Source organism: Bacillus rossius, chromosome 18 (genome assembly GCF_032445375.1).
Source record: "Bacillus rossius redtenbacheri isolate Brsri chromosome 18, Brsri_v3, whole genome shotgun sequence".
NCBI classification, from domain to species: Eukaryota; Metazoa; Arthropoda; class Insecta; order Phasmatodea; family Bacillidae; genus Bacillus; species Bacillus rossius.
The window spans coordinates 5,151,187-5,178,878 of NC_086345.1; the positions used below are offsets into that span (position 1 = coordinate 5,151,187).

Genomic DNA, 27,692 nt, shown 5'->3' on the forward strand with positions numbered 1-27,692 from the left:
CACACAGTACACACAGGAAACTGAACGTACACACAGTACACACAGGAAACGGAACGTACACACAGTACACACACACAGGAAACGGAACGTACACACAGTACACACAGGAAACTGAACGTACACACAGTACACACAGGAAACTGAACGTACACACAGTACACACAGGAAACGGAACGTACACACAGTACACACAGGAAACGGAACGTACACACAGTACACACAGGAAACGGAACGCACACAGTACACACAGAAAACGGAACGTACACACAGTACACACAGGAAACTGAACGTACACACAGTACACACAGGAAACGGAACGTACACACAGTACACACAGGAATCGGAACGTACACACAGTACACACAGGAAACGGAACGCACACACAGTACACACAGGAAACGTAACGTACACACAGTACACACAGAAAACGGAACGTACACACAGTACACACAGGAAACGGAACGTACACACAGTACACACAGGAAACGGAACGTACACACAGTACACACAGGAAACGGAACGTACACACAGTACACACAGGAAACGTAATGATCACACATACAGTAGCAGAAACACACACAGGCTTAGTTGGAAATCAGAATACAAGAAATAAAAACATTAAATTTTTACTTTCAATATTTTATTTCTTCTCAACATTACACAAATACAAGTAAAAGAAGCCATTATTGTATGTAGCCAGCTTTCCTCAGTTCTTTGAGTATGAAGGATATTTCTTTGATGCACGGATAGTTTCCTGCACAAAGCGAGCCATGTAGAAGTCTTAGCCGGTCAACCAATATGTTTGGATCTTTCCATGATGTGTAATCAATCTCTTCTACCACCATCTTACTTGCTTGTTTATTATAAATACTTTTAATATCACAATCGTCCCAGTGATCATAATAAGCATTATCAGATTTATTTATTATAACACGACGTTTCCATCGTTTCGGTCTCAGGACATCGCCACATTCTTCGATCTTGTCGGCTCTAGGTGCTTCATCACAGTCTATGCCTTTGTCAACAGCCTCAGAGTCACTGTAACAATCACTGTAGAAGACATCCTCTTCACCCAGATTACCGTATGAATTCGCTATCGATGATGTCGAAGTGTCTTCATCGTCTTCATGCTTCCTTTTTAGGAGTCCATCATTTTTACAAAGAATGGAGGATCTACTGAATATAGGCTTGAATGTATTCTCACTTTTCACGGTGTTGATACTTCCATTAGTTTCAGTCTTCCCGAAGCCATTAGCATCCTTCAATTTATGTTCTTCCTCACGATCGGGTGAGCTAATTCCATCACGCTCAGGACAAGGAAAATTATTGTCATAATGCAGATCACTCTTCTTTAGTCTAGTGGATCCATCGGTGTCCTCTATACCGTAAGTAGTCTTGACTTTACATGTTCTACCATGTCTTTTTAAGCAGTCAATTCGTGTTAACAACCTGCTACAACGATTACAGCTTAACATGTTGCGTAGTGGGTTTCTAGCACAATCATTCTTCTCATGTCGTCTAGCATTCCTTCTCATGACAAAATCCTTGCCACAGTATCTACAGCGGCTTCCTTCCGATTCAGCTATAGATAACAAAACCACGATCCATGGTAGCTTCTGTGACTAATGTTAGATACAAACTGTCAGTTTTCTCCAATTGGAACCATTTCTTAAATAGAGTTTTTGAAATATTACATCAGCGAGAGTTAAGTTATCTAATGCAAAGCAAATTGATGCAAGTAGTTCCGGCTGTCGTCAACAGATGACGCCACGTGTTGCTTGCAGGTAAATAATATATATTTCATAATGTGGGATGCGGAACGCTCACTATCGATCGCAAAGGGAGGTTGGCTTCGATAGTAGCCAAGGAGAAAAAAGTTCGTCCTTCCTGCTAGTGCTTCTCAGATTTCTCACGGTCCGCCATCTTGGATTACGACGTCACAGCGGCCATCTTGGATGGGTGTGACCTTGACCTTTGACCGAAACCGCAGGAATGATCGCAAGCACACGGATTAACCATCAAAATATTGATAAGAATAATCAGGAGCACACGGAGAAAACCATCATAATATTGACAAGAATAATCAGGAGCACACAGAGAAAACCGCAACAAGTTTTCTTTGATATAATTAAAATACAAAAAAAATTAATAAAAAATTAAAAATAAAAAGGAAAAAAAAATTCAAACATTCTGCTAGCTTGTGAACTTCTCATTGTTGAGCAAAGATATAGTTCTAGTACAAGCCAGAATGTTTGAATTTTTTTTTTCCTTTTTATTTTTAATTTATTATTAATTTTTTTGTATTTTAATTATATCAAAGAAAACTTGTTGCGGTTTTCTCTGTGTGCTCCTGATTATTCTTGTCAATATTATGATGGTTTTCTCCGTGTGCTCCTGATTATTCTTATCAATATTTTGATGGTTAATCCGTGTGCTTGCGATCATTCCTGCGGTTTCGGTCAAAGGTCAAGGTCACACCCATCCAAGATGGCCGCTGTGACGTCGTAATCCAAGATGGCGGACCGTGAGAAATCTGAGAAGCACTAGCAGGAAGGACGAACTTTTTTCTCCTTGGCTACTATCGAAGCCAACCTCCCTTTGCGATCGATAGTGAGCGTTCCGCATCCCACATTATGAAATATATATTATTTACCTGCAAGCAACACGTGGCGACATCTGTTGACGACAGCCGGAACTACTTGCATCAATTTGCTTTGCATTAGATAACTTAACTCTCGCTGATGTAATATTTCAAAAACTCTATTTAAGAAATGGTTCCAATTGGAGAAAACTGACAGTTTGTATCTAACATTAGTCACAGAAGCTACCATGGATCGTGGTTTGTTATCTATAGCTGAATCGGAAGGAAGCCGCTGTAGATACTGTGGCAAGGATTTTGTCATGAGAAGGAATGCTAGACGACATGAGAAGAATGATTGTGCTAGAAACCCACTACGCAACATGTTAAGCTGTAATCGTTGTAGCAGGTTGTTAACACGAATTGACAGCTTAAAAAGACATGGTAGAACATGTAAAGTCAAGACTACTTACGGTATAGAGGACACCGATGGATCCACTAGACTAAAGAAGAGTGATCTGCATTATGACAATAATTTTCCTTGTCCTGAGCGTGATGGAATTAGCTCACCCGATCGTGAGGAAGAACATAAATTGAAGGATGCTAATGGCTTCGGGAAGACTGAAACTAATGGAAGTATCAACACCGTGAAAAGTGAGAATACATTCAAGCCTATATTCAGTAGATCCTCCATTCTTTGTAAAAATGATGGACTCCTAAAAAGGAAGCATGAAGACGATGAAGACACTTCGACATCATCGATAGCGAATTCATACGGTAATCTGGGTGAAGAGGATGTCTTCTACAGTGATTGTTACAGTGACTCTGAGGCTGTTGACAAAGGCATAGACTGTGATGAAGCACCTAGAGCCGACAAGATCGAAGAATGTGGCGATGTCCTGAGACCGAAACGATGGAAACGTCGTGTTATAATAAATAAATCTGATAATGCTTATTATGATCACTGGGACGATTGTGATATTAAAAGTATTTATAATAAACAAGCAAGTAAGATGGTGGTAGAAGAGATTGATTACACATCATGGAAAGATCCAAACATATTGGTTGACCGGCTAAGACTTCTACATGGCTCGCTTTGTGCAGGAAACTATCCGTGCATCAAAGAAATATCCTTCATACTCAAAGAACTGAGGAAAGCTGGCTACATACAATAATGGCTTCTTTTAATTGTATTTGTGTAATGTTGAGAAGAAATAAAATATTGAAAGTAAAAATTTAATGTTTTTATTTCTTGTATTCTGATTTCCAACTAAGCCTGTGTGTGTTTCTGCTACTGTATGTGTGATCATTACGTTTCCTGTGTGTACTGTGTGTACGTTCCGTTTCCTGTGTGTACTGTGTGTACGTTCCGTTTCCTGTGTGTACTGTGTGTACGTTCCGTTTCCTGTGTGTACTGTGTGTACGTTCCGTTTTCTGTGTGTACTGTGTGTACGTTACGTTTCCTGTGTGTACTGTGTGTGCGTTCCGTTTCCTGTGTGTACTGTGTGTACGTTCCGATTCCTGTGTGTACTGTGTGTACGTTCCGTTTCCTGTGTGTACTGTGTGTACGTTCAGTTTCCTGTGTGTACTGTGTGTACGTTCCGTTTTCTGTGTGTACTGTGTGCGTTCCGTTTCCTGTGTGTACTGTGTGTACGTTCCGTTTCCTGTGTGTACTGTGTGTACGTTCCGTTTCCTGTGTGTACTGTGTGTACGTTCAGTTTCCTGTGTGTACTGTGTGTACGTTCCATTTCCTGTGTGTACTGTGTGTACGTTTAGTTTCCTGTGTGAACTGTGTGTGTGTACGTTTAGTTTCCTGTGTGTACTGTGTGTACGTTCCGTTTCCTGTGTGTACTGTGTGTACGTTCAGTTTCCTGTGTGTACTGTGTGTACGTTCAGTTTCCTGTGTGTACTGTGTGTACGTTCCGTTTCCTGTGTGTGTGTACTGTGTGTACGTTCCGTTTCCTGTGTGTACTGTGTGTACGTTCAGTTTCCTGTGTGTACTGTGTGTACGTTCCATTTCCTGTGTGTACTGTGTAATCATTACATTTATTGCGTGTAAATTGCATGTATTGCGCGTACATTGCGTACATTACGTGTTGGAGCTGATGGAGCTGTTGGAGCACTTGCAGCTAATGGTCAATTGAAGCATAGGAGCAAAATGTAGATGGATCTGATGACGTGAATTGTAGCTCTTGGAGCCTGGCGTATATTGGATAGATCGAATTTTTTTTCGATCAAATGATCCTCTTTTTTAATTTGTAGATTTGACTCTAGAATTATTGTACTTGGTTCTTGATTTGACTAGCGTATTATTCCATACGGTGTATGTATATAAGCGAGTCCTAGACAGCAGGACGCTCAGTTTGTTTCTGACGACGGCGGTGTAAGGATCACCTAGTTTGTTTCTTCTGGTGCATAAGTCGTGTCAATTAGCTGTTCTTGAGACCTCGATGGCATCTTTACCGTCTTTAACGTTGAACTCGGAGGTTGTACCATCGACTACGGGAACCTTGACGACAGCTACGACGGAGAAGGAGCAGATCCCGTGTGCACCGACGATGTCAACATTGGAGGAGATTTCAACAGACGTGATACCACCATCATCCGAAGTTTCATCGTCAGCAATGGATTCTTCAACTAATGAAGAGCGTACATTGCGTCAGTGCAAATACTGTGACGCATCATTTACTATCACCTCAAATGCTCGCAGACATGAAAGAAGCAGTTGTTCTAATAATGTTAAAAGAATACAATTTCAGTACAATAAGTGCAAAAAACTAATTTCACGTCTTGATAGCTTACATCTTCATTATGTAAAATGCTCCGAGAAAGTTAAGTGTGAGTATAATGAACATGGTTCTTGTTTTGACTCATGTGTTGTACCGACTGATGAGTCTATATAAGTGAGACCCTGGTGATATGGACTTCAGTCCGTCTCTGGCTGAGGTAATGAACGGATCGGATAGACATTTAAAGTCATGTTAAAGGCTTAGTCCGTACAATAAGAAGACTGTTTGAAACGAGGAATCCAAAAGGCTTTGGTAATTTGTCAGTGTTTTTTTTTGTACTTGTAGTAGTGTATTGAATTTATGTAATAAATTTTTTTAAAAGAACTTGTGGTGTTTTTATTTTCTCAAACCTGTCGCTTTTGTGGTATTTTTTAAAATTAATTTTTTTTGTATCGGCCAGGGATCGAACCAAGGACCTTATTCGATCTAATCAATCAGTATATAGATTACAAATTTATTAAATGAATTTTGAATTTTTTCCCGAATCTCTAGCATTAAAATTACGAATTTCCAATATGGTGGTCTTGATGTCTGATAGGATGGTGGTCGTAGAGGATTTAGAGGTTCTTTAAATATATGTTGAACATGGTTTATTGCAATTATTATTTTTTACATAAAATTAAACATTATTGCATCGATCGGGTATCGAACCAAGGACAGGAGCGGATCGAATCAATATGTAAATTAATGAGCTATTTATTTAATGAGTTTTGGAACTTTTCCCGAATTCCTAGCTAAATAATTACGGATTTCCAAGATGGCGGCCGAATTTCAAGATGGCAGGTGTCACAGTAATAAATTTTTACTGCACTCTAGCGGATAAGAACTAAACTAACATGTTATCAGCGCACTCTCGCCGACGAATACAAGATGGTGGTCTCCAGCAACGAAGACAAGATGTCGGACATGACGTCATACTGGGTGACGATATATATGCTTTAAGAAAAGTGGTGGGAGTCAGTCTGCCAAAAGTCACCACGGGGGGAAGGATCGGTCACCATTTTTATTTTTTTTTGCGCTCGTCGGGTTCGAACCGAGGACTCCGAACTCCGTGTCGTAAATGTATGTTTTTTTTAAATATTTTATTAAAGTTTTATTATTTAATTTTTTTTTTTATAATTTTTTAATTTTTTTTCATTAAAATCGGATAATAAATAAAAAAGTTAAAGATGGTGGCCGTAACGAAAATTGCAACGGTGACGTCATCATCCAATATGGCTGCCATGGCATCCTAATTTTCAAGGTCATGACCTCGACGGCTTAGAGCGGCTAGCTCTTAGGAGTTTTAAGCCGCTTTTAGGAATTTGGGTTCTTTCTAGGGCAAAACGACTTTTGAGGTTTTTGAAATCCTGATTTTTGAATTGTGGAATTTTTTGAGATTTTTTGGCGGAATTTTTTTCCACAGAAATGGAAATTTTTGCGAATTTTGAGGAATTTTGGACAATTTTTGCCCAATTTTGGCAAATTTTGGCGATTTTTGAGGATCAAATTCAAGGTCAAGGTCAAAGGTCAAGGTCAAGGTCATCCAAGATGGCCGCCGTGACGTCACAATCCAAGATGGCGGACGTGCCCACACGCTCCACAGCCTTAAAGCCTGTCCCAGAAAATACTATCCTATACTACTGTTATGCATTCTGAAGTAACCCGCTTTTGTTTCGTTTATGCCTGCAGGATCCTCATTCATGTCCATTCACCACTTTTTCCTCGGCATTTTTACTGTTCCAAATTTTTGAAGTGAAAACTTCAATGGGAAGGTTTGGATAGGGAGTACATTCATGTAAGTCGTCATCGACATGATCACGTGACGTGTTAACGATAAAACTATATCTGTTCCTATTAGTATAACTTATTGCGCTTTTAAATATTAAGTATACGATTACTGTGCAGTAAAAAGTGAGTATAAAATATATTAATATTCTCATATAGATATATAATTTGAATAACGAAGGAAACGGAGTCTTTGTAGCAATATAACCTAAAAGTTAAGAACATCAATATTTTTTTTAATACCTACAATTGCTATACAATGCGTATTTTATAGTAATTTAGGAGTTATTTTACTAACGTGATAAAACTAATTTGTTGTGTATAATGTTTTTTTCGTAAAAATTGCGAAAACGTCTCTGATTTTTATCAAAAAATATTTTCTTATGTTACACAATTATATTTTATAAAGTTAATATTTCTTATTTAAAATTTAATTTATATTTTCTTAATTCTATTATTAATATCAATAAAAGTTACTTCTATTATTATGGTTAATGCTATCATTAGAAGTTTAGGAAAATATGTTTGTTTAGGCCTATAGTTTTAAGTTTTCACTTCTATCGGCAGTCCTCATTACTGCTTTTAAATTTTTTTGTAAATCTGTAGTTGCAGATTTTTCCACATCGCGGGAACCTTAAAGGATATCATTTACCGTCTTGAATGTTCTTCCGCGGTTTTCTTTCTGAAGCATTGTATAGGGGAGGGGGGATGTTACACGTTCAGCGTTGAGGCATTTGCGTGCGACGCGTTCGGCACTCGGTACTTCTGTTCAGAGCAATCAGTAGTACCATTTTGTTGAACGGAACTATTCTAAAGAATTCTGCGTAAACTTTCGTGCCCGAGTTTCGTTTTTTTAAGTTTATTTGTAACTTGAGAACACGTGAAATTATTGCTAGTTACCGATTTTAGAGGTTTACACATCACTGGCGAGAACTTAAAGACTCACAATTTTTTGTCATAAAACCACAATACTTGTTTTTGCACACGTCATGGGGTATAATTTTATAAAGTTATGTACACTATAGCCTTTAAGATAGTCAAAAAAAAATTGTATGGCAAAAAACACATTTCATTTAAATTCGTTCGGTAATATTCGAGTGACGCTGCAACAAATGGACAGGCAAACACGTAACAAATGGGAGCTTTATTTGTATTCTCTTGCGATAACGGGGCGACCAATTTACTTCGTAATAAATTTGATTATTTCTCCTCTTGTATTCATAGCCTAGTATTCTAAAAACTAAGTTGTTTAAAATAATTGTCAAAATCACTTAATTCATAACAATTTTTATTTCAATTTCATATTAGAAGATTTTAAAATGCAGGGTTTCTGCAGAGTGATGCTTAATAATTGCCTCTCTGTTCATAACAGCCTCATACATACGACCTGCTCAAGAAGAGTATTTTACAGCGAGTGGGCTCCAATATGACTGTTATCACATCAGAAACGAAACGATAAGAAATAAAGTACTGTGTGAGCTTTATCAACCGTTCCAGAACGCTTGCTCGCAAATGATTTTACTGGCCAGTGAAATTTTTCTTGCACAAAACCTATTGTTTTTTATTTAGTATAAATTTTGTGGGGTTATTTTTATTTTTATTTTTTTATTTTTTCTTCAGGAAATCAAAATATTTTGAGAGGTAGCATTGCAGTAAATGGTGTTATCTGTTAAGTTGTAAGGGTGTACACCTCCTCTCTATTGCTAACCGCCTGGTACTTTTATATCATATGGCCCGCCGAGCAGGTTCCGATATTGTTTGTGTTTATTGAGAGCACTAACTAAAAAAATCATTATTTATTTATATACAATAACGTATAAATTAAATGTAAACTAATGTAAGTTATTTATCAGTCGTTTTAGAACTATTAGCAGTGTATATTTACTAGCCAGTGTAGTTAAAATAATATTTGTTAATGGTATCAGTGTGAATATCAGGAGCTTATAAGATTCCAATAGGTGGCATATTTACCAGTCTTAATTGCGTTGCATCCTACTAATCTATACTTAGGTTTTAACAACTTGAGATGTGTGTATGTGCATTGGATGACATTATGAATATATATTTAAAGTGAATTTTTATTTACATTTCTTAGAACTTAAATGTATTTTTGTGTGTTTATTTGTTTTTTTGGGCAAATATCGGACACAAATTAATGTATTTTGATGTAACGTTTTTAATTAGCTATCAGGAACGAAATATACATCTCCTAAGCAAATCAATTATATATATATATATATGAGTAATAAACATTCCCAAACTGCTTGCAATTGTGTAATACTTTGTGAAATTCCATTCCTAAAAGTTGTAAAAGGATAAACTTTGTTTTCACGAAGAAAAAAAAAATTATCCCCGAATCTAATGCAGCTGGAAGTACGAAAATGAGAGCGGATATCGTGTATATGGTGGTAGGGACCGAGTTTTATCCTTCTTTTTTTTTTTAAATTAGACTATTTATGGGTTATTATGAGAATCATCTCTCAGGATTTTAAAGTGGGGGGGGGGGGGTAAATTTTGGATGCAATTATAAACAACAGAACACTACCAACCCCATATTACCATATTGTTAAATTCCAGCCTTAATAAGTATAAACGACATGTTTGGTTTTAAAGAAAAATTAATTTATCCGTAACTACTAGAGCTGAAATAAATTTAAGAATGTTAGAATTTATAAAATTGGAAAAACACAGTACATTATTAAATTATCTAATAGATTCAATGATATTAATTTCAAATAACAAAACTAAACTTACCCCATTTACTCCCTTTAGGCCTGGAATTTCCGTTACGGGTAAAAATACAGTAGTTTTTATATAATTACTTTTAATATTTAACTTATGCTTGACTAGCTTCACAATTATTATTAATTATTTTTAAAAAAACATACCTAACCTTCCTTCATCTTTTAAGAATGGACTTTCCTAAATTTAGCTAAATATATTATTAACAATTTAGTTTTGCAGAATATTTTTCAAGTTATACCAGAACAAAAAAAAAGAGAAAAATGTTTAAATAACTTTATACTTTGACTGGTTAAATTTTATAATGGAAACTGTATTTTTTTTTAAATAATTATTGACAAAGTTGAAAAAATTGTGAAAGTAGACATTTTTTCTTGTTCCAGAACACATCAATTACATTAAAAATCTTATCGGTGTGGATCACATTGGCGTAGGTGCAGACTTCGATGGAATAAACAGGTAATTCAACGTTTGCATAAAAGTTTTTAATTATTTTATATTATGCCTTTAGGTGATCCTTACAATATGCAATATACAATAAAGACACTTTACGGTTGCCTGACAAAAAAAAAATACTGCTTCTGTAATAAGATAAAAATTTTATTGAGGGAGTAAATTCATTAAATACTGCAACCATTTGCTGCTATCACAATCAACACTCAACTTCTCCCAAGAAACTTGCTATTGAATTAAATTGTAACAATAAACTTCTAGAGGAGATATATATGGAACCGAAAGATACAATACTTGTTTCAAACGCTGAAATGCCATAACATTGTTTTATTCTTTAAGACATAAATTCTTCTCCATTGAGACAGAAGTAAATCATTCCCAAAAATTGATTTTACACGGAACACTAATAACTTCACAGCGAAAAATATTTTTGTAACGGCCAGTCACTATGAACTTGAGGCATTCAACTTACTATATACATTGATTTAACTAAGTCAAACAGTTTAAAATAAAACGATAAAATTTATTAAAGCATATAATATGCTGAAAACTTAATTGTTTTGTTTATATCCATACTCTTAAAGTCCTTATTTATTTTTGTTTTACTTAGAATTGTAAAATTTTAAATTTTACTTACATTCACAAAAATTTTAAAAATTTTAATTTATATATAATTATTTTTTAAATCCTGATTATAATTGCATTGATATCATAGTAATGGTTTCATATTTCATTACAACATTATTCCGTTAGTGAAAAAAAATATCAAATTTGAGAAAGCTGCTTCCTATTTGACTTTTCCTCATCCATTTATTCAGTGAAATATTCCAGAGTAGTTATATCTGTGTTGGTTTCCACGAGCCAAAGGGTGGCGGGGGAGGGAGGAGGTTATTAATTTCCCTAATAAAAGACGGACGAGCGTGAGAACTCAATTAAAACTTTAATCTCGGCCCGTGCTCGAAAGAGAGGCTCCGTGTGAGAAATACAAAAATACGGGTTCACGGTAGCTGACATTTTGTTTTTTAATTCTCTCGGACAAAATTGCCATTTAATCAGAAGATATTTTGAAGTCGTCATTTGATAGTACTTAGTCTTCGTCAAGAGAAATTTTAAAGCAAAGTAACCCTTCATCCGTCAAATTATCTTTCAAATTAAAGCTTAACCCTCTTAATTAAGACCTTTGAGAAATATGTGCATCCAAACAAGATTTCCATGAAGTTATACATTTCCAAAACCAAGTTATAAGAAGGATTTACAAATATTTAAAAATAAATCAAAGCGTATAAAAAGTACAACTTCTTAATCTCATCGCATTGTTGGACCGTTATTTTTTTCAACATGACTGACTCTTACAGATACAATCGTGAGGGTTCGACTATGTTCGGGCATGTTTGCCTCTTGGGACATCGGCAGCCATCTAGGTTGACGCCACGTCCGCCATCTTGGAATCTGCTATTTTTAAAATCCGTAGTTATTGAGCTAGAAATTAGGGACCAATTCCAAAATTTCAAGTAGATAATATTGTTTTTATTTTTTTTTGGTATTCCGGATATTGACTGTTTATTATATATAATAAATTGATTTAATTTTTTTTTTGCCTGGTATCGATCTATGGACATGAGTTGATTTAGTCACTCATTATTTTAACCATTTTTTTTCCCCCGAATTTATATTTCAAATATTACGAATTTCCAACTTGACGTCCATATTGGCTTACTGAACTGGCAGACTCGTGATTATAACCAGTGTTCAGGAATTTCGCCATATTATTATTTAAATAATTGATTTTTACATAAAATTCTCTTTTATTGAATTCAGCAAGAATCGAACCTGGAACAAGAAGCGATCAAATCAATTGACGTCTGAGAAATGAGGAATTTATACCTCTTTAGGGATTTTCCAAGTAATTTATTGAATAATTTGTTTTACCTGAATTCACTATTTTCATATCAAGTAAGGATCGAACCAAGGAAAAAACAATTGAATCAATAAATATTTTAATGAGCGAAAATATTTTTTTTTGATATTTTCCTGTATTGGTAGCTAAAAAATAACACAATTTCGAGAGAGTGGGCATGACGACTAACAATATGGCGTATGTCACGACGGTTAACTGTATGGTGATACTGCAATCCAACACGTTAAATTTAAACTAATACATTAGTAGCTCCTCTTGTAAGTGATGCTATAATTCCTTCAAATTAAATATAATATCAGTAAATGTGTGTTATTTTTTATATACCTTTTTTAATTATAGGTTTAGTCAATATCTCGATGGTCGTACGTACAAAGGCTTTTTTTTTAATCTAGAGTTCCCAGCTGTCAAGGTTTGAAATTACTACTAGTATAAACTTATAAACATAATCTAGACGTGTTTTACATCGTAGCTTAGTGTTTAGACTAAAGAGCTGGTAATCAGAAGGTCAAGTGTTCGAATCAGCCCACCTACAAAAAAATACTTTCTAAACTTAATTAGAGTCTTTAAGGAAAGGTCATAAAAACTAACAAAATCTTTTTTTACAGTATAAGAAGCCAATACCGAGAATAATATAAAATATGACTATTCGCGACAGTAGTGCCACCTTCAGGTGTCACAACAAGAGAACCATCGGACAGGATTGCGGTCTGAAAAGCCGAAAGTCAGCGAAAATGCCAGTGAGGTCCTGATCATAAGCAACGATCGTCGGAAACGTCCGAAGATGGCCGAATCCTGACGATTGGCAAGCCACCGCCAAAAAATTACGTAGTCCCATAAGAAATACATTGCGCCATACTCGGCCATTACATATATACTACTATCAAGGTTTAAAACTGCATATTGTTACCTTGACGGTGACTAAAATCCAACCGAGACATCGGTGAACTGTAAATATTTTGTAAATGGAACATAAAACTTTTATTTAAAATCATATATTTTAAAAATTTACGTGAAACACAACGGTAATAGTGTTCACAGTAATACTGGGTTCAGGTTCTTACCCAGGCATACCCAGTAACTCTAAATGTTAAAAATCTTTTAACTATTAATGTTCGCACTTTAGTAAGCATAATAAAATTATATAATTTCCGATCATTTAAAATTTTAATCATTTTTTCCGTGGTTTGAAAATGTTATTATTGAAGGAATCATGAATAAAAATATTAAAATATGCGTCAATTTTTTTGTAAGAAATACTCGGTACAATCTCGAGAAACGTACTTCGTACATGCAACAAAAAATAACCATAGCCATGTGTTGCACAAAGCCACTGTAGTTGGTTCGTACTAGTACAGTCCAGGACGTGTGGAGAGTTGGCCCTGGCCGCGCCTGCCCGCCGTGACAAGACGCACCCCTGGAGACACGGGTGTGCTGCGGGTTACAGGACACCGCAGGGGCTGGAGGACGTGTCACAAGACGCACCCCTGATGCCAAGCGTGTGCTGCAGGTTGCAGGACGCCGCAGGGGCTGGAGGACGTGTCACAAGACGCACCCCTGATGCCAAGCGTGTGCTGCAGGTTGCAGGACGCCGCAGGGGCTGGAGGACGTGTCACAAGACGCACCCCTGATGCCAAGCGTGTGCTGCAGGTTGCAGGACGCCGCAGGGGCTGGAGGACGTGTCACAAGACGCACCCCTGATGCCAAGCGTGTGCTGCAGGTTGCAGGACGCCGCAGGGGCTGGAGGACGTGTCACAAGACGCACCCCTGATGCCACGCGTGTGCTGCGGGTTGCAGGACGCCGCAGGGGCTGGAGGACGTGTCACAAGACGCACCCCTGATGCCACGCGTGTGCTGCGGGTTGCAGGACGCCGCAGGGGCTGGAGGACGTGTCCATGTACCCGGGTCTGTTCGCCGAGCTGCTGAGGGGAGGTCGCTGGAGCCTGGCCGACCTCAGGAAGGTGGCCGGCCTCAACGTGCTCCGTGTGTTCGGCGCCGTCGAGCAGGTACCCCCTCCCTCCTCCCCACCCCCAGCCCTATTGCGATCCCCTGGACACACGCCACTGCAGTTCCGTACCCGCTGCCGGTCGAAAAAAAAAATTCAAAGCAGTCACGAGGACTGCCGACAGAAGTGAAACCATTTTTCGCAATTTTCACGAAAAAGATATTATCACCCAACAAATTTGTTTATCATGTTAGTAAAATAACTCCTAAATTACTATTAAAATACGCATTCATAGTAATTGTAGGTATTAAAAAAATAACTAATGATGTTCTTAATTTTAAGATTATATTGCTACAAAGACTCCGTTTTCTTCGTTATTTAAACTATAAATCCATATGAGAAAATTAATGTATTTTATACTCACTTTTTACTGCACAGTAATCGTATACTTAAAGATTTAAAAGCGCAATAAGTTATACTAATAGGAACAGATATAGTGTTGTCGTTAACACGTCACGTGACCATATCGTGACGACTTACATGAATTTACTGCCTATCTAAACCTTCCCATAGAAGTTTTCACTTCAAAAATTTAAGAACGGAAAAATTGAGAAATAAAAATTGGTTGTCTGTAAAGTCGGTTAACGGGCGATAGTTTAACGTGACAACGTCATTACAAAACATTGATGAAATGATTGATTACTTTTATGAATAAAATTAAATCATTTTTATTGAATTATCACTATTATGTATGGATACAAAGCTGGAGTGAAATGAAATCTATAATTTTATTGATAAATTTACTTTTATTTGCACTCATAAATTCAAATATGTTTATTTTAATGAAGAGATTATTTAAACTATAACTTTTATACATGTTTGCTATTTAACTTCTTCCAATCTGTGTTATTCTGTTAAGGATAGGACGATGATAGGAAACGTATGAAACGAATGGGAGTGTTCAAGGATTACCCAACACCAAGATGCAGTCAAAAATAATATATTTGCGCTACGGACTCTGCAGCGATGCTAGGAGGAACGGGTTAGCAAAGAGCAATGCAAATGTTACATTGAAATGCATGAAAACAGAATTACGCCACGGACTCGGTCGCAATGCTAGGAGGTTCAGGTTAGAAAAAAGCAATATAAAATTTGCGTAACGGGACACTTTTTCGTGCGTTTAGCCGGCGTTCATCGATTTATTAAACGTTCTTACGTCAAAAAATTTCAAAGCAGTCATGAGGACTGCCGACAGAAATGAAAACTTTTCTTGCAATGTTCACAAAAAAATATTATCACCCAACAAATTTGTTTTATCACGTTAGTAAAGTAACTCCTAAATGACTATAAAATACGCATTTCATAGTATCTGTAGGTATTAAAATAAATAAATAATGATGTTCTTAATTGTTAGGTTATATTGCTACAAATACTCCGTTTTCTTCGTTTTTCAAACTATATATCTATATGAGAAAATTATTAAATATTTTATACTCACTTTTTACTGCACGGTAATCGTATACGTAAAGATTTAAAAGCGCAATAAGTTATACTAATATGAACAGATATAGTGTTATCGTTAACACGTCACGTGACCATATCGTGACGACTTACATGAATTTACTCCCTATTCAAAACTTCCCATAGAAGTTTTCACTTCAAAAATTGAAGAATGGAGAAATTGAGAAATAAAAATTGAAAACACAAACCCACAAAAAACAAGCCAAATCAGGTATTATTGACAACACAACGACGAAAGCACAAACACGTTCAAAATTGTTCTCTTTTTTTCCCTTAGTTTTTGTTCTTGAATTTTTTTTCATGGCAAACAGTACAAAACTGCTGTGGCTTATGTCCGAGAAATTGTATTAGATCAAAATCCCCCATTCCACGAGTTATCTAAAGAACATACAATATATCACAACCGTATTTTTGACGAGAGCAGTTTATTTATTTATTTAAATAGTTCCTCGCTGATTTGCTGTACTTTTTTCTACCAATAATCTTAAAATTTTTGATATTTGTAGATATTACTGATGTATGCCACTAGAAAGAACGTTAAAAGTGTCTTTTGCACAAAAGTATACATAGTGTCTTATGCCTCCGATGTACAGAAATAAATTTACATAAGAATTTCCTAAAGGAATGCCTTAAAAGAGGTGTGCGTGTTTAAGAAGACAGGCATAAAAATGCATTAGAAGATAGTCAATCAAACTATGTTACTAGTCTTGAACTATTGTCTTTTCAATTGCTGTTCATATCATAAGAAAGTCCTTCGACATGCAATAGTTTAATTTTATCAGTACTGCAACAGCTTCTATTATTCATGCAATGATAAAACGTTTCTACAAAATAAACATATATGAGTTTATGATAACAACATTGTAGAATGAAAAATGTTAATACCACCACGAAAAATTATTGTTATTAAGAAATATTTTTTATTTAACAATTAAGATGGCATTAGATGACCAAAGAAATCAGGATGTCAAAAAAAATAGTAAGCACAGGTTTCCATAAAGTATCGTAAAAATAATAAATGTTAACTATTTAATGGTAAAAAGGGTTTTGTGGATAATTTTTTTATTTAGAAGAAAAGTAATCATTAATTTGAGGAAAAATGTATTAATAGTAAAAAATAATTTGGTTTATATTAGTTACCAATACTTCATCAAATTGGTTACGTAAACACAATGTAGACAAAAGGTAGTGAAAGCTAATACAGCGTATTAAAAAAATTAAATATTTTTACATATTTTTCTGCATCATAACTTAATTTTTCAAGTAGTTTAGCGTTTCATGGGAAATCTTAACTGCATACTCAATAGGGCCAAGTTAACTTGTGCCCTTTGACCATGCAATAATATAACTCTTATGTAGAAGAACAGATATAACATCGCAAAAAATTATTTGTTAGTGAGCTATATAGAATCCATCAGATGGCTACAGAAAACATGATGCTAAAAAAGTAAGAAAAAGATAAAAGAGAATAGAAACAAAGTTGTATTTGTTAACAATTGGAATTATTTTAAAAGTCATACCTTTATTTTAGAGAGTTTGTTGGTAGTATTTGTAAAAATTAATATTTATTATTTAGCTATTAATACTCCACCCGAAGGCTATAGTAAACAGGATGCAGTAAAAGGTAAGCACAATCTAAAATAATATAAAATAATTAACATTTTGAATTAATTTCTTCGTCTGATCTTCATTTTTGAGTGTGCGTGGGTTTTTTGAGTAATTATTTTTTAATGTAGAAGGAAAATGGATAATACCATGACAAAAATTTATTTTAGGATAGTCGTCAATTAAGAATACACTTAAGGGCTTATAGCAAAAAGAATGCAGAAGAAGGTAAGCACAGTCTAATAAAGCATATAAAATTAATATGACTTTATTTTCCATACTAAAATAATTTTAATGTAATCAATAATTCATCTTTCAGAGTGCTTGGGTTTTGATGTAGATGGAAAATTGATAATACCATGAAAATATTATTGGTAGGTATTAATATTTGTTACTTTTCTATTAAGTCTCTGCTTGATTGCTTACAGCAAACATGATGCTGAAAACGTTTAGCAAGTGCTAACAGAGCATATTAACGAAATAAATTTTCCCTAAATTTTAAATGAATTTATGCGCTAGAAATTAACATATGAACGTCTGTAAGTTTTATATAATGTGTAGTATTATTTTTGGTTGTAGAATACAACTGATAATACCGAGCCGAAACGTTATCGGTAGCGTCTGAGTAACATTTATTTTAGTTATATAGCTATATAGAATCCATCGGATTACTACGCCAAAATGGATGCACATAAAGGTAAGCAGAAGCTCAGAAATTTTTGTAAGCATTTTGAATTATTTATAGGCTACGTTCAAACATTATTTTTGAAAGTTTTAGGGTTTTTGTGGGAGCTTATTTTTGGAATGTTTAACACACTGAACAATATTAATTAATATTATAATGGGTTGTTATTATTTTTATTAATTAATTACCTCTCCTAGTTAAATTGAGCAGCAGGGCCTAAACTACGGAACTGTCCCAGTAGCCCGAGGGCAAAGCGACTCCGGGTATTTTACTTTGCAAGGTCGTTAATATCAGAATTGGCAGAAGGTATTTATTCAATTTTCCATATCTAAAATAAATTAGTTTTTAGTATTGTTTTCAGAGTTATCACTCTCTAGAACTTTAAATATTTTTTAATGGATTTAAAATTAATACACATTCCAGCACCAATGATAATTTATACTTTCTACTCAACAAAATTAATTGAAAATTACCCTTTGATAGCATTTTAATTGGTAAAATTGAATGAATGAATTTGTGGCTATAATTACATGATATGCAGTAGCCTCCCAGGCAAACAAAGCAAAAAGACAACATTATTAAATAACAAATGGTTTTATTTAAGATCATTTACTTTTAAAACACAACGCATTTGTAAAGAGTCTCAGCTGTAATAAACGTTTATATTTTTTTTTCCTTGGTAAGAATATTTATATAAGTATAAAAAATTTGGATTTCTGTCATATAATATTATTTTCTTTAAATTCAAAGTTTTTTTATTAATGACATAAAACACACCTTAACTATCATTTATTTGTATTGTACATTAAAAATAAACTTTTAGATAACTAGAAATTCACCATAGAAAAAAATGTATTTTATAATTTTTCAATCTACAATTAAATCAGAGTTATTAATGCCATGAACATGCTTAAATGAAATTAATTTTATAATTTTACCAATTTATTTTTAGATTCATCTAACATAAAAATGTTTTATTTATGCTAAATTTTAAATACTCATCTACGTTAAAACTTCACACAATAACTTTATTTAAAATTCAATTAATTTAATTTTGACAGCAAAAAAAAACATTTTAACTGGAAGAAAGCTGGACATTTAAAAAAAATCATATTAAATATATATATTTTTGTTTTTTAGGAAACTTTTCTTATCGTAGCCGGGGAAAAAATTTGTCTTTGATATTTTCATATAGTTTAGTTTATTTTTCAGTGACGCAAATACATTTTGTAACTTTTTTTCAGTTACTTTACGCAACTTTTAACGAATTAATTTTATGAAGGGTTTTTTTTGTACAATTTTTAAGTGCTTGTTATAAATTCGGATCGTTAGGTTTTTTCATTCCTGTTCACCTGCTAGCGATTAGTTTCCATTGGTACTCAACTTCTCGGAAGAGGACGAATGCCACGTGCTTCCAACTTCCCGGGCGAACTAATAAGGGAACTTTCCCCGCGCAGGAGTGCTCCGAGTGAGCGGAGCGGCGCGCTCTGTACGACAGAGCAGTAACGTACTGGAAGGGAAGGGCCTAGGCGACCGTCCCGTTCATAACCTCCCAACCTCTACACGATCTCACGGTGCACGTTCCTGCAGACTATCACCACACGCGGTGCGACTTTCCGTCAAGTTTCAAGTTATAACGACTCCACATCAAGCGTTTTCTCCGTTTCTCTGGCTTCACACTTTCATTTATGGCAAAAAAAATAACCATAGATTTTTTAGCCAACCAAAAAAGATGGACTTTTGACCCAACATACAAAAAGAAATAATTACTATGTTAAAAAAAATTAGTTGTCTGTAAAGTCGGTTTACGGACGATAGTTTAACGTGACAACGTCATAAGAAAAAAACATTGATGAAATGATTGCATACTATTATGAATAAAATTGAATCATTTTTATTGAATTATCACTATTTTGTACGGATACAAAGAAGGAGTGAAATGAAATCTACAATTTAATTGATAAATTTACATTTTTTTTTTGCACTCATTAATTCAAATATGTTTATTACTTTAACGAAGAGATTATTTTAACTATAACTTTTATACATGTTTGCTATTTAACTTCTTCCAATCTGTGTTATTCTGTTAAGGATAGGACGATGATAGGAAAAGTAGGAAACGAATGGGAGTGATTCAAGTTTAATGTGCCTCGAAAAATTCAAATCGAGTGGGAGAGAGATAGATGCGGCGCAAGCGTACAATGTGCGTAACGGGACACGGCGTAATGGGACAATTTGCGTAACGGGACACTTTTTTGTGCGTGCAGCCGACGTTCATCGATTTATTAGACGTTGTCACGTCAAAAAACTATCAATAGAGTCGTATGTAATGTTTCTGTACTTTTGTTTCGACAACGTTTATTCAATTTACATTTCATTATTAAATTCAAGGACCTCACCTAACGAGTAATATTTTAATGATTTTTAATTTTACTGGCGATCAGCTCTGGATTAAATACTTTACTGTAAAAGTTTATAATTTAGTTTTTATAATTAATTATAAGGCAAATAAGATGTTTACGTAGTAAGGCCTACATAATTTTAATATCATTATCACCTGTGAACGTCTCTACAGAATAGCATTTGCAGTTAAATTACGTCGTGAGAACACCGCAACAAATCTGTCTTTTTTTGCATAGATACATAATCTTTAATATAAATAAAAATTACCTTTAAATTAAATTTTTATTATTGTAATTTCCCATTAGAAGATAGTTGTTCTGTAGCTGGAAATGTCCTCAATGCGGTCACCAGGAATCCACCGATGATTACTTCATTGGTCTGGGATTCCAACTGAAGTTGATAAAATTAATAATTAATAAAATATTTAATAATTAACCAAATAAATCAAAAATAATCTTAAAAATTGTTAACAATTATTTGTAAAAAATTTATAACATTTTAATGAAATGAGACTTCTTCATCGAGTCCGGAGTTCTTGGTTCGAAACCGACAATTGCCGATTTAAATGAAATAGATAGAGCAGCGGATTCTGTGAAATATGTAACATCATTACACAGTGAAAGGTTGTGTATGTTGGGTCAGCTTCATTAATAACACACATTGGCTACATTTGTAACCAGTCACTTCAACCGGCTTTATTTCATCCAGGCTACATTAGTAGTCAACCACTCCAACCGCCTACAATTCTAGCCAATTTTTCCAAGCTGCTACATGTGTAGCCAGGCTTCATATATAGCCAGTTTCTCTTAATGACTGGCTTCAACAGACACATTCAGGTTATGCAAGTCATCTATAGAAAGTTTCCAGCACCTCTTAGTTCTTCAACTACTAAAGTTCATGTTTATTTAACAATGACTAAATATTCGATGGTTTGGGAAGCAGGTAGGACAATTTATTTTCGACTAATATGTCTGGCTACTTCCATGATGTATAATCGATACCACCTGATCCTATCATCGTCCTTATACGTTGATTATAATTTTTTTTTTCAATTTTTAAAGTTTACATAAAAATCATCTTCATAAGCTTGAGCGGTATCATTTTCGTTTTGTGTACACGATGTATCCACCTTTATAGTGTCAGAGCCTCATCACTGTCTTCAATCCTGTCAACTTAGGTGTTTCTATATTGTTTTACTAGTATGCAGAGACGACTTGATGTTGGTGTACCTTACAAATCCAGTTTACTGAAAAGATCCGAGAAATCATTGTTAATGTCAGGTTTTTTACCTTCTTCATGATCATAATATACGTCTAATAATTCTAATGCATTCCAATTCTCTAAAGTAGTTGACTTGTGCTCAGTATAATCTGTAAGCTCGGTTTCACGGGTCGACTAAAACTTATCTGGCATTGGCTGCAACTAAAGAGATTTTTTTAAGGACCTCAGGCCTTTCGTGGCGTTTGACCTTCATTCCTGAAGCAAACTCCTTCTTGCAGTGATTTCTCAGGTGACCTTTCGATGCCAATGCAGGCCATGATATGTGATCCATATTAACTTCTGCAACTGATACCATATGTTTTGCTGAAATGAAATATTTAAATAAGAATTTAAAACAATATTTAGTGAAGGTTCATTTCATTTTTACATTTTTAATTTATAAGTCTCATTAGCCCAGCTTATTACCAATAGAATTCACATTTTGTGATAAAGTATATACAAAGTAGTATATAATAGTATTTCCTAGATCAGGGTTCAGGGTGTGGATTGAGATTGTCGGTCCGCCATCTTGGATTTGTGACGTCACGGCGGCAAAAATTCCTCAAAATTCCTCAAAAATGACTCAAAATGACTCAAAATTTCCCGTTTTAAGAAAAAATTTCCCGTTTTCGAGGGAAAAATTCCCGTTTCGAGGGAAAATTTCCCGTTTTAGTCCTTAAAAATCCCAGCGGCTGAAAATTCCTAAAACTGGCTTAAGCATCCTTAACTCAAGCCAACGTTAAGCCATTTATAGGATTATGACGTCACCGCTGCAGTTTCCGTTACGCCCGCCATCTTTAAATTTACTATCCAATTTTAATGAAATAGAAAATTTTTTAAAATTTATAAAAATATCAATTAATAAAATTTTAATAAAAAATATTTAAAAAACATACGTTAACGACACGGAGCTCGGAGTCCTCGGTTCGAACCCGGTGAGGGCGAAAAAAAAATTAAAAATGGCGACGATACTTCCACCACGGAAGTCACCTACACACTAACCTACCGCCACCAATAACAAGGTCATCTAGAATGATGTCATGTCCGCCATCTTGTCTTCGTCTGCTGGTAGCCATCATCATCTTGTTATCGTCGGCGAGAGTGCGCTGACGCCATGTTAGTTTAATTCTTATCCGCTAGAGTGCAGTAATCATTTATTACGGAGGTGCCCCCGCGCCATCTTGAAATTCGGCCGCCATCTTGAAATCATGTAATAATGTAGCTACAAAAGCGGGAAAAATTCCAAAATTCATTAAATAAATCACTCATTAATTTACATATTGATTCGATCCGCTCCAGTCCTCTGTTCCATACCCGATCGATGCAATAATGTTTAATTTTATGTAAAAAATAATAATTTCAATAAACCATGTTCAACATTCTTAAAGAGACTCTAAATCCTCTACGACCATCATCCTATCAGACATCAAGACCACCATATTGGAAATGTGTAATTTTAATGCTAGAGATCCGGGAAAAAGTTCAGAAATCATTAAATAAATTTCCGATCAAAATACTGATTAATTAGATCGACTAAGGTCCTTGGTACGATCTAGGATGATGCAAAATAAATTAAATATAACATCAATTTAACATAATAGTAACAGGTTCGAGGAATTAAACACCGCAAGTTCTTTTACAAACATAATATTTATTACATAATTTATATTCTACTACAGGATCACTTACGAAAGCCAGCAATCTTATAATCATTTAGTTCCGCAGCGGTGTGAAATGACTAATTCTTAGCTCCAATCGGTTTATACTAGACAGAGTCCAGCCAGAACCTTTACAGACATAGTCCACCTCTTCTTGACAGAGTTTCTGGATACCGTTTTTAACAGTTTTCTTCACATCGTTAGAACTGTAAATTACTGCAGCCGATGTCATGAATGCACACTTCTTCACTTTGTCATCGAACGGATATGGCTTTCCACATATACAGTCCAACCACAAGTTATATTTCAAAGGTCCGTTTGTTGCTACATCATCAGTAAGCTCATTGATTATCTTCTGTCTGATATCGTCAAGAAAATTACAAATGTCCTTCGACTCACCGAACGTATTTAGATAATAGTAGTCTTTCAACGTTCCACGAAATGCAGACTGCGCCAAGTAGAAGACATTATCGTTCACTTGTAATGCTCCGAACACAGTCTTAGGTTTAGTTCCATGTTCAGACGTCATAACAATCGGTTGCTGGACATCTGTTTTTTTTGGTTATACGCTTTCGTGTCTCCAATCTAAAGCGAGGAGTCGAAATGTCGGCAGGTAGTTCAGCAGTAGGAGCACAGACTCCACCTTTACATTTTTTCGCATGATGTCGCAAACTGTCAATTCGAGTAAACCATTTAAGGCGCTCATCACATCGAAACTTCATGCGAGAAGGATTCTTCGTGCATTTGCTCCGCTCATGTCTTCGTGCATCATGGGAAAATTCGAACGACGTATCACAGTAGCTGCAAGGATACCGTGGTGATGAAGACGATCCTTTCAGACCCGATCCAGATACAGGCGTTGCAACAGTAGTACCATTTCCAGGCATTCTCTTATGCACATCGATGCATCGTTGTTGCGACGAAACCTTTACTTTCTGCCGCACAGCAGGACCTTTGCATGCCTTCATGTGCGTTTTCATATTATCTTTTCTGGCAAACTGCTAATCACATTTCTCACAAACAGGCATTTTACGATATAGGTTCTTGACACATTCGCTCCTCTCGTGTCGCCGAGCATTGCTGTTGTTTGAGAAAATCTTGTCGCAGTAACAGCACCGATGTTCGCTAGTTGTCATATCAGCATCCATTGAAGTCTCCATCGAGGTCGTATCGTCGATCGTCGTGGTTTCCTGCACATCCAGCTCAGTAGTCATTAAGCTATCTTCTGCTGGTGGTATCACATCTGTTGAAATCTCCTCCAATGTTGACGTCGTCGTCGTTGCCAACGAGATCTGCTCCACCATTGTCGTCACTGACGTCAAGGTTCCCGTAGACGATGATACAACGTCCATCGAGTTCGGCGTTAAAGTCGGTAAAGATGCCATCGAGTTCTCAAGAACAGGTAATTACGCGACTTATGTACCAGATGAAATAATCTAGGTGATCCTTACACCGTCGTTGACAGTAACAAACTGAGCGACCTGCTGTCTAGGACTCACTTATATACATGCACCGGATGGAATAATACGCTAGTCAAATCAAGAATCATTTACAATAATACTAGAGTCAAAACAACATTAAAAATAGAAGGACCATCAACGAAAAGGCAGCACATTTGGAAGCACCGACAACGAAAAGGCAGCACCGACAACGAAAAGGCAGCACAATTGGAAGCACCATCAACGAAAAGGCCGCACCGCAAACGAAAAGGAAGCACCATCAACGAAAAGGCCGCACCGCAAACGAAAATGAAGCACATTTGGAAGCACCACCAAAAAAAAGGCAGCACCGCCAACAAAAAGAAAGCACATTTGGAAGCACCGACAAAGAAAAGGCAGCACCGCCAACGAAAAGGCACCACATTTGGAAGCACCAACATCTAAAAGACAGCACCGCCATCGAAAAGGAAGCACATTTGGAAGCACCGACAAAGGAAAGGCAGCGCCGCCAACGAAAAGGAAGCACATTTGGAAGCACCGACAAAGAAAAGGCAGCACCGCCAACGAAAAGGCACCACATTTGGAAGCACCAACATCTAAAAGACAGCACCACCATCGAAAAGGCAGCACATTTGGAAGCACCATCAACGAAAAGGCCGCACTGCCAACGAAAAGGAAGCACATTTGGAAGCACCGACAAAGAAAAGGCAGCACCGCCAACGAAAAGGAAGCACATTTGGAAGCACCGACAAAGAAAAGGCAGCACCGCCAACGAAAAGGCACCACATTTGGAAGCACCAACATCTAAAAGACAGCACCGCCATCGAAAAGGCAGCACATTTGGAAGCACCATCAACGAAAAGGCCGCACCGCCAACGAAAAGGAAGCACATTTGGAAGCACCGACAAAGAAAAGGCAGCACCGCCAACGAAAAGGAAGCACATTTGGAAGCACCGACAAAGAAAAGGCAGCACCGCCAACGAAAAGGCACCACATTTGGAAGCACCAACATCTAAAAGACAGCACCGCCATCGAAAAGGCAGCACATTTTGGAAGCACCAACAACGAAAAGGCAGCACCGTCATCGTAAAGGCACGGACTGCAAGACCGGGTCATGTCAATATCAGACATATAGACCATGAACTCAGTACACACAGGAAAAAGGAATGTACACGCAGGAAAACGGAACGTACACGCTGGAAAACGGAATTTACACTCAGGAAAACGGAATGTACACGCAGGAAAACGGAATATACACACAGGAAAACGGAATTTACACTCAGGAAAACGGAACGTACACGCAGGAAAAACGGAATGTACGCGCAGGAAAACGGAAGGTACGCGCAGTAAAACGGAACGTACACGCAGGAAAAACGGAACGTACACGCAGGAAAAACGGAAAGTACACGCAGGAAAAACGGAACGTACACGCAGGAAAACGGAAGGTACACGCAGGAAAACGGAACGTACACGCAGGAAAACGGAACGTACACGCAGGAAAACGGATCGTACACGCAGGAAAACGGAATGTTCACCCAGGAAAACGGAATGTACACGCAGGAAAACGGAATTTACACGCAGGAAAACGGAACGTACACGCAGGAAAAACGGAACGTACACGCAGGAAAAACGGAACGTACACGCAGGAAAACGGAAGGTACACGCAGGAAAACGGAACGTACACGCAGGAAAACGGAACGTACACGCAGGAAAACGGAATGTACACGAAGGAAAACGGAACGTACACGCAGGAAAACGGAATGTACACGCAGGAAATCGGAACGTACACGCAGGAAAACGGATCGTACACGCAGGAAAACGGATCGTACACGCAGGAAAACGGAATGTTCACGCAGGAAAACAGAAAGTACACGCAGGAAAACGGAATTTACACGCAGGAAAACGGAACGTACACGCAGGAAAAACGGAACGTACACGCAGGAAAAACGGAACGTACACGCAGGAAAACGGAAGGTACACACAGGAAAACGGAACGTACACGCAGGAAAACGAAACGTACACGCAGGAAAACGGAATGTACACGCAGGAAAACGGAACGTACACGCAGGAAAACGGAACGTACACGCAGGAAAAATGGAACGTACACACAGGAAACGGATCGTACACGCAGGAAACGGAATGATCACAGGCTCCAAAATTCATTGGCTCCAATATTCATTGACTCCAATATTCATTGGCTCCAATATTCATTGGCTCCAATATTCATTTACTCCAATATTCATTGGCTTCAATATTCATTGGCTCCATCAGTCATTGTCACCAACAGTCTTTTGGTTCCAAAAGTCTTTTGGCTCTAAATATATTTGGCTAGAATTCTTCGAGTCTAAGAGACTATGAGGCCACATGGCTACGAGTCTAAAATGATCTAGATATTTACGAGTTATACACGGCTTGCGAGGCTAGAGCTACGAAGCTTCTAGTTCACAAGTTTACGTGACTGCGAGGATACAGGACTACTAGTCTACATGAGTACTTGACTACGAAGCTACTCGTCTACAAGACTCCATTTGCAGCATCTGTCTTCGTCAGAATTTTCTCTCTTGCTCCAACTGCACCACTACCATTATGTTATAAGATTACATGGATACTTGATTACGTAGCTTCAAGTCTACGAGGCTCCATTACATCATGTCTACGCGACTACGAGCCATGAGGTTACGAGACTACGTGACTACGAATCTTCAAGTTGACGAGACTGCGAGGCTACAGATCTACGAAGCCTCTAGAAAACGAGTTTACGTGTCTGCATGGATACAGGAATACAAGTCTGCATGAGTTCTTGACTACGAAGCTACTCGTCTACAAGGCTACAATTACTACATTTGTCTTCGACGGAATTTTCTCTTTTACTACATCTCCTTCATCACCATTATGTTATAAGATTACAAGGCTACTTGCTTACGTAGCTTCA

General features: G+C 36.5%; 1 protein-coding gene across 1 annotated transcript in view; it reads left to right on the top strand.

The window, feature by feature from the left end:
- LOC134541364 (dipeptidase 1-like) overlaps positions 1-27,692 on the top strand; it is a 226,429-nt gene that overhangs the window by 184,656 nt on the left and 14,081 nt on the right. The window contains exons 9-10 of the mRNA XM_063384786.1: positions 10,260-10,335; positions 14,112-14,250. Coding sequence (XP_063240856.1) covers positions 10,260-10,335; positions 14,112-14,250 — 215 coding nt within the window. The remainder of the gene's footprint in view (positions 1-10,259; positions 10,336-14,111; positions 14,251-27,692) is intronic.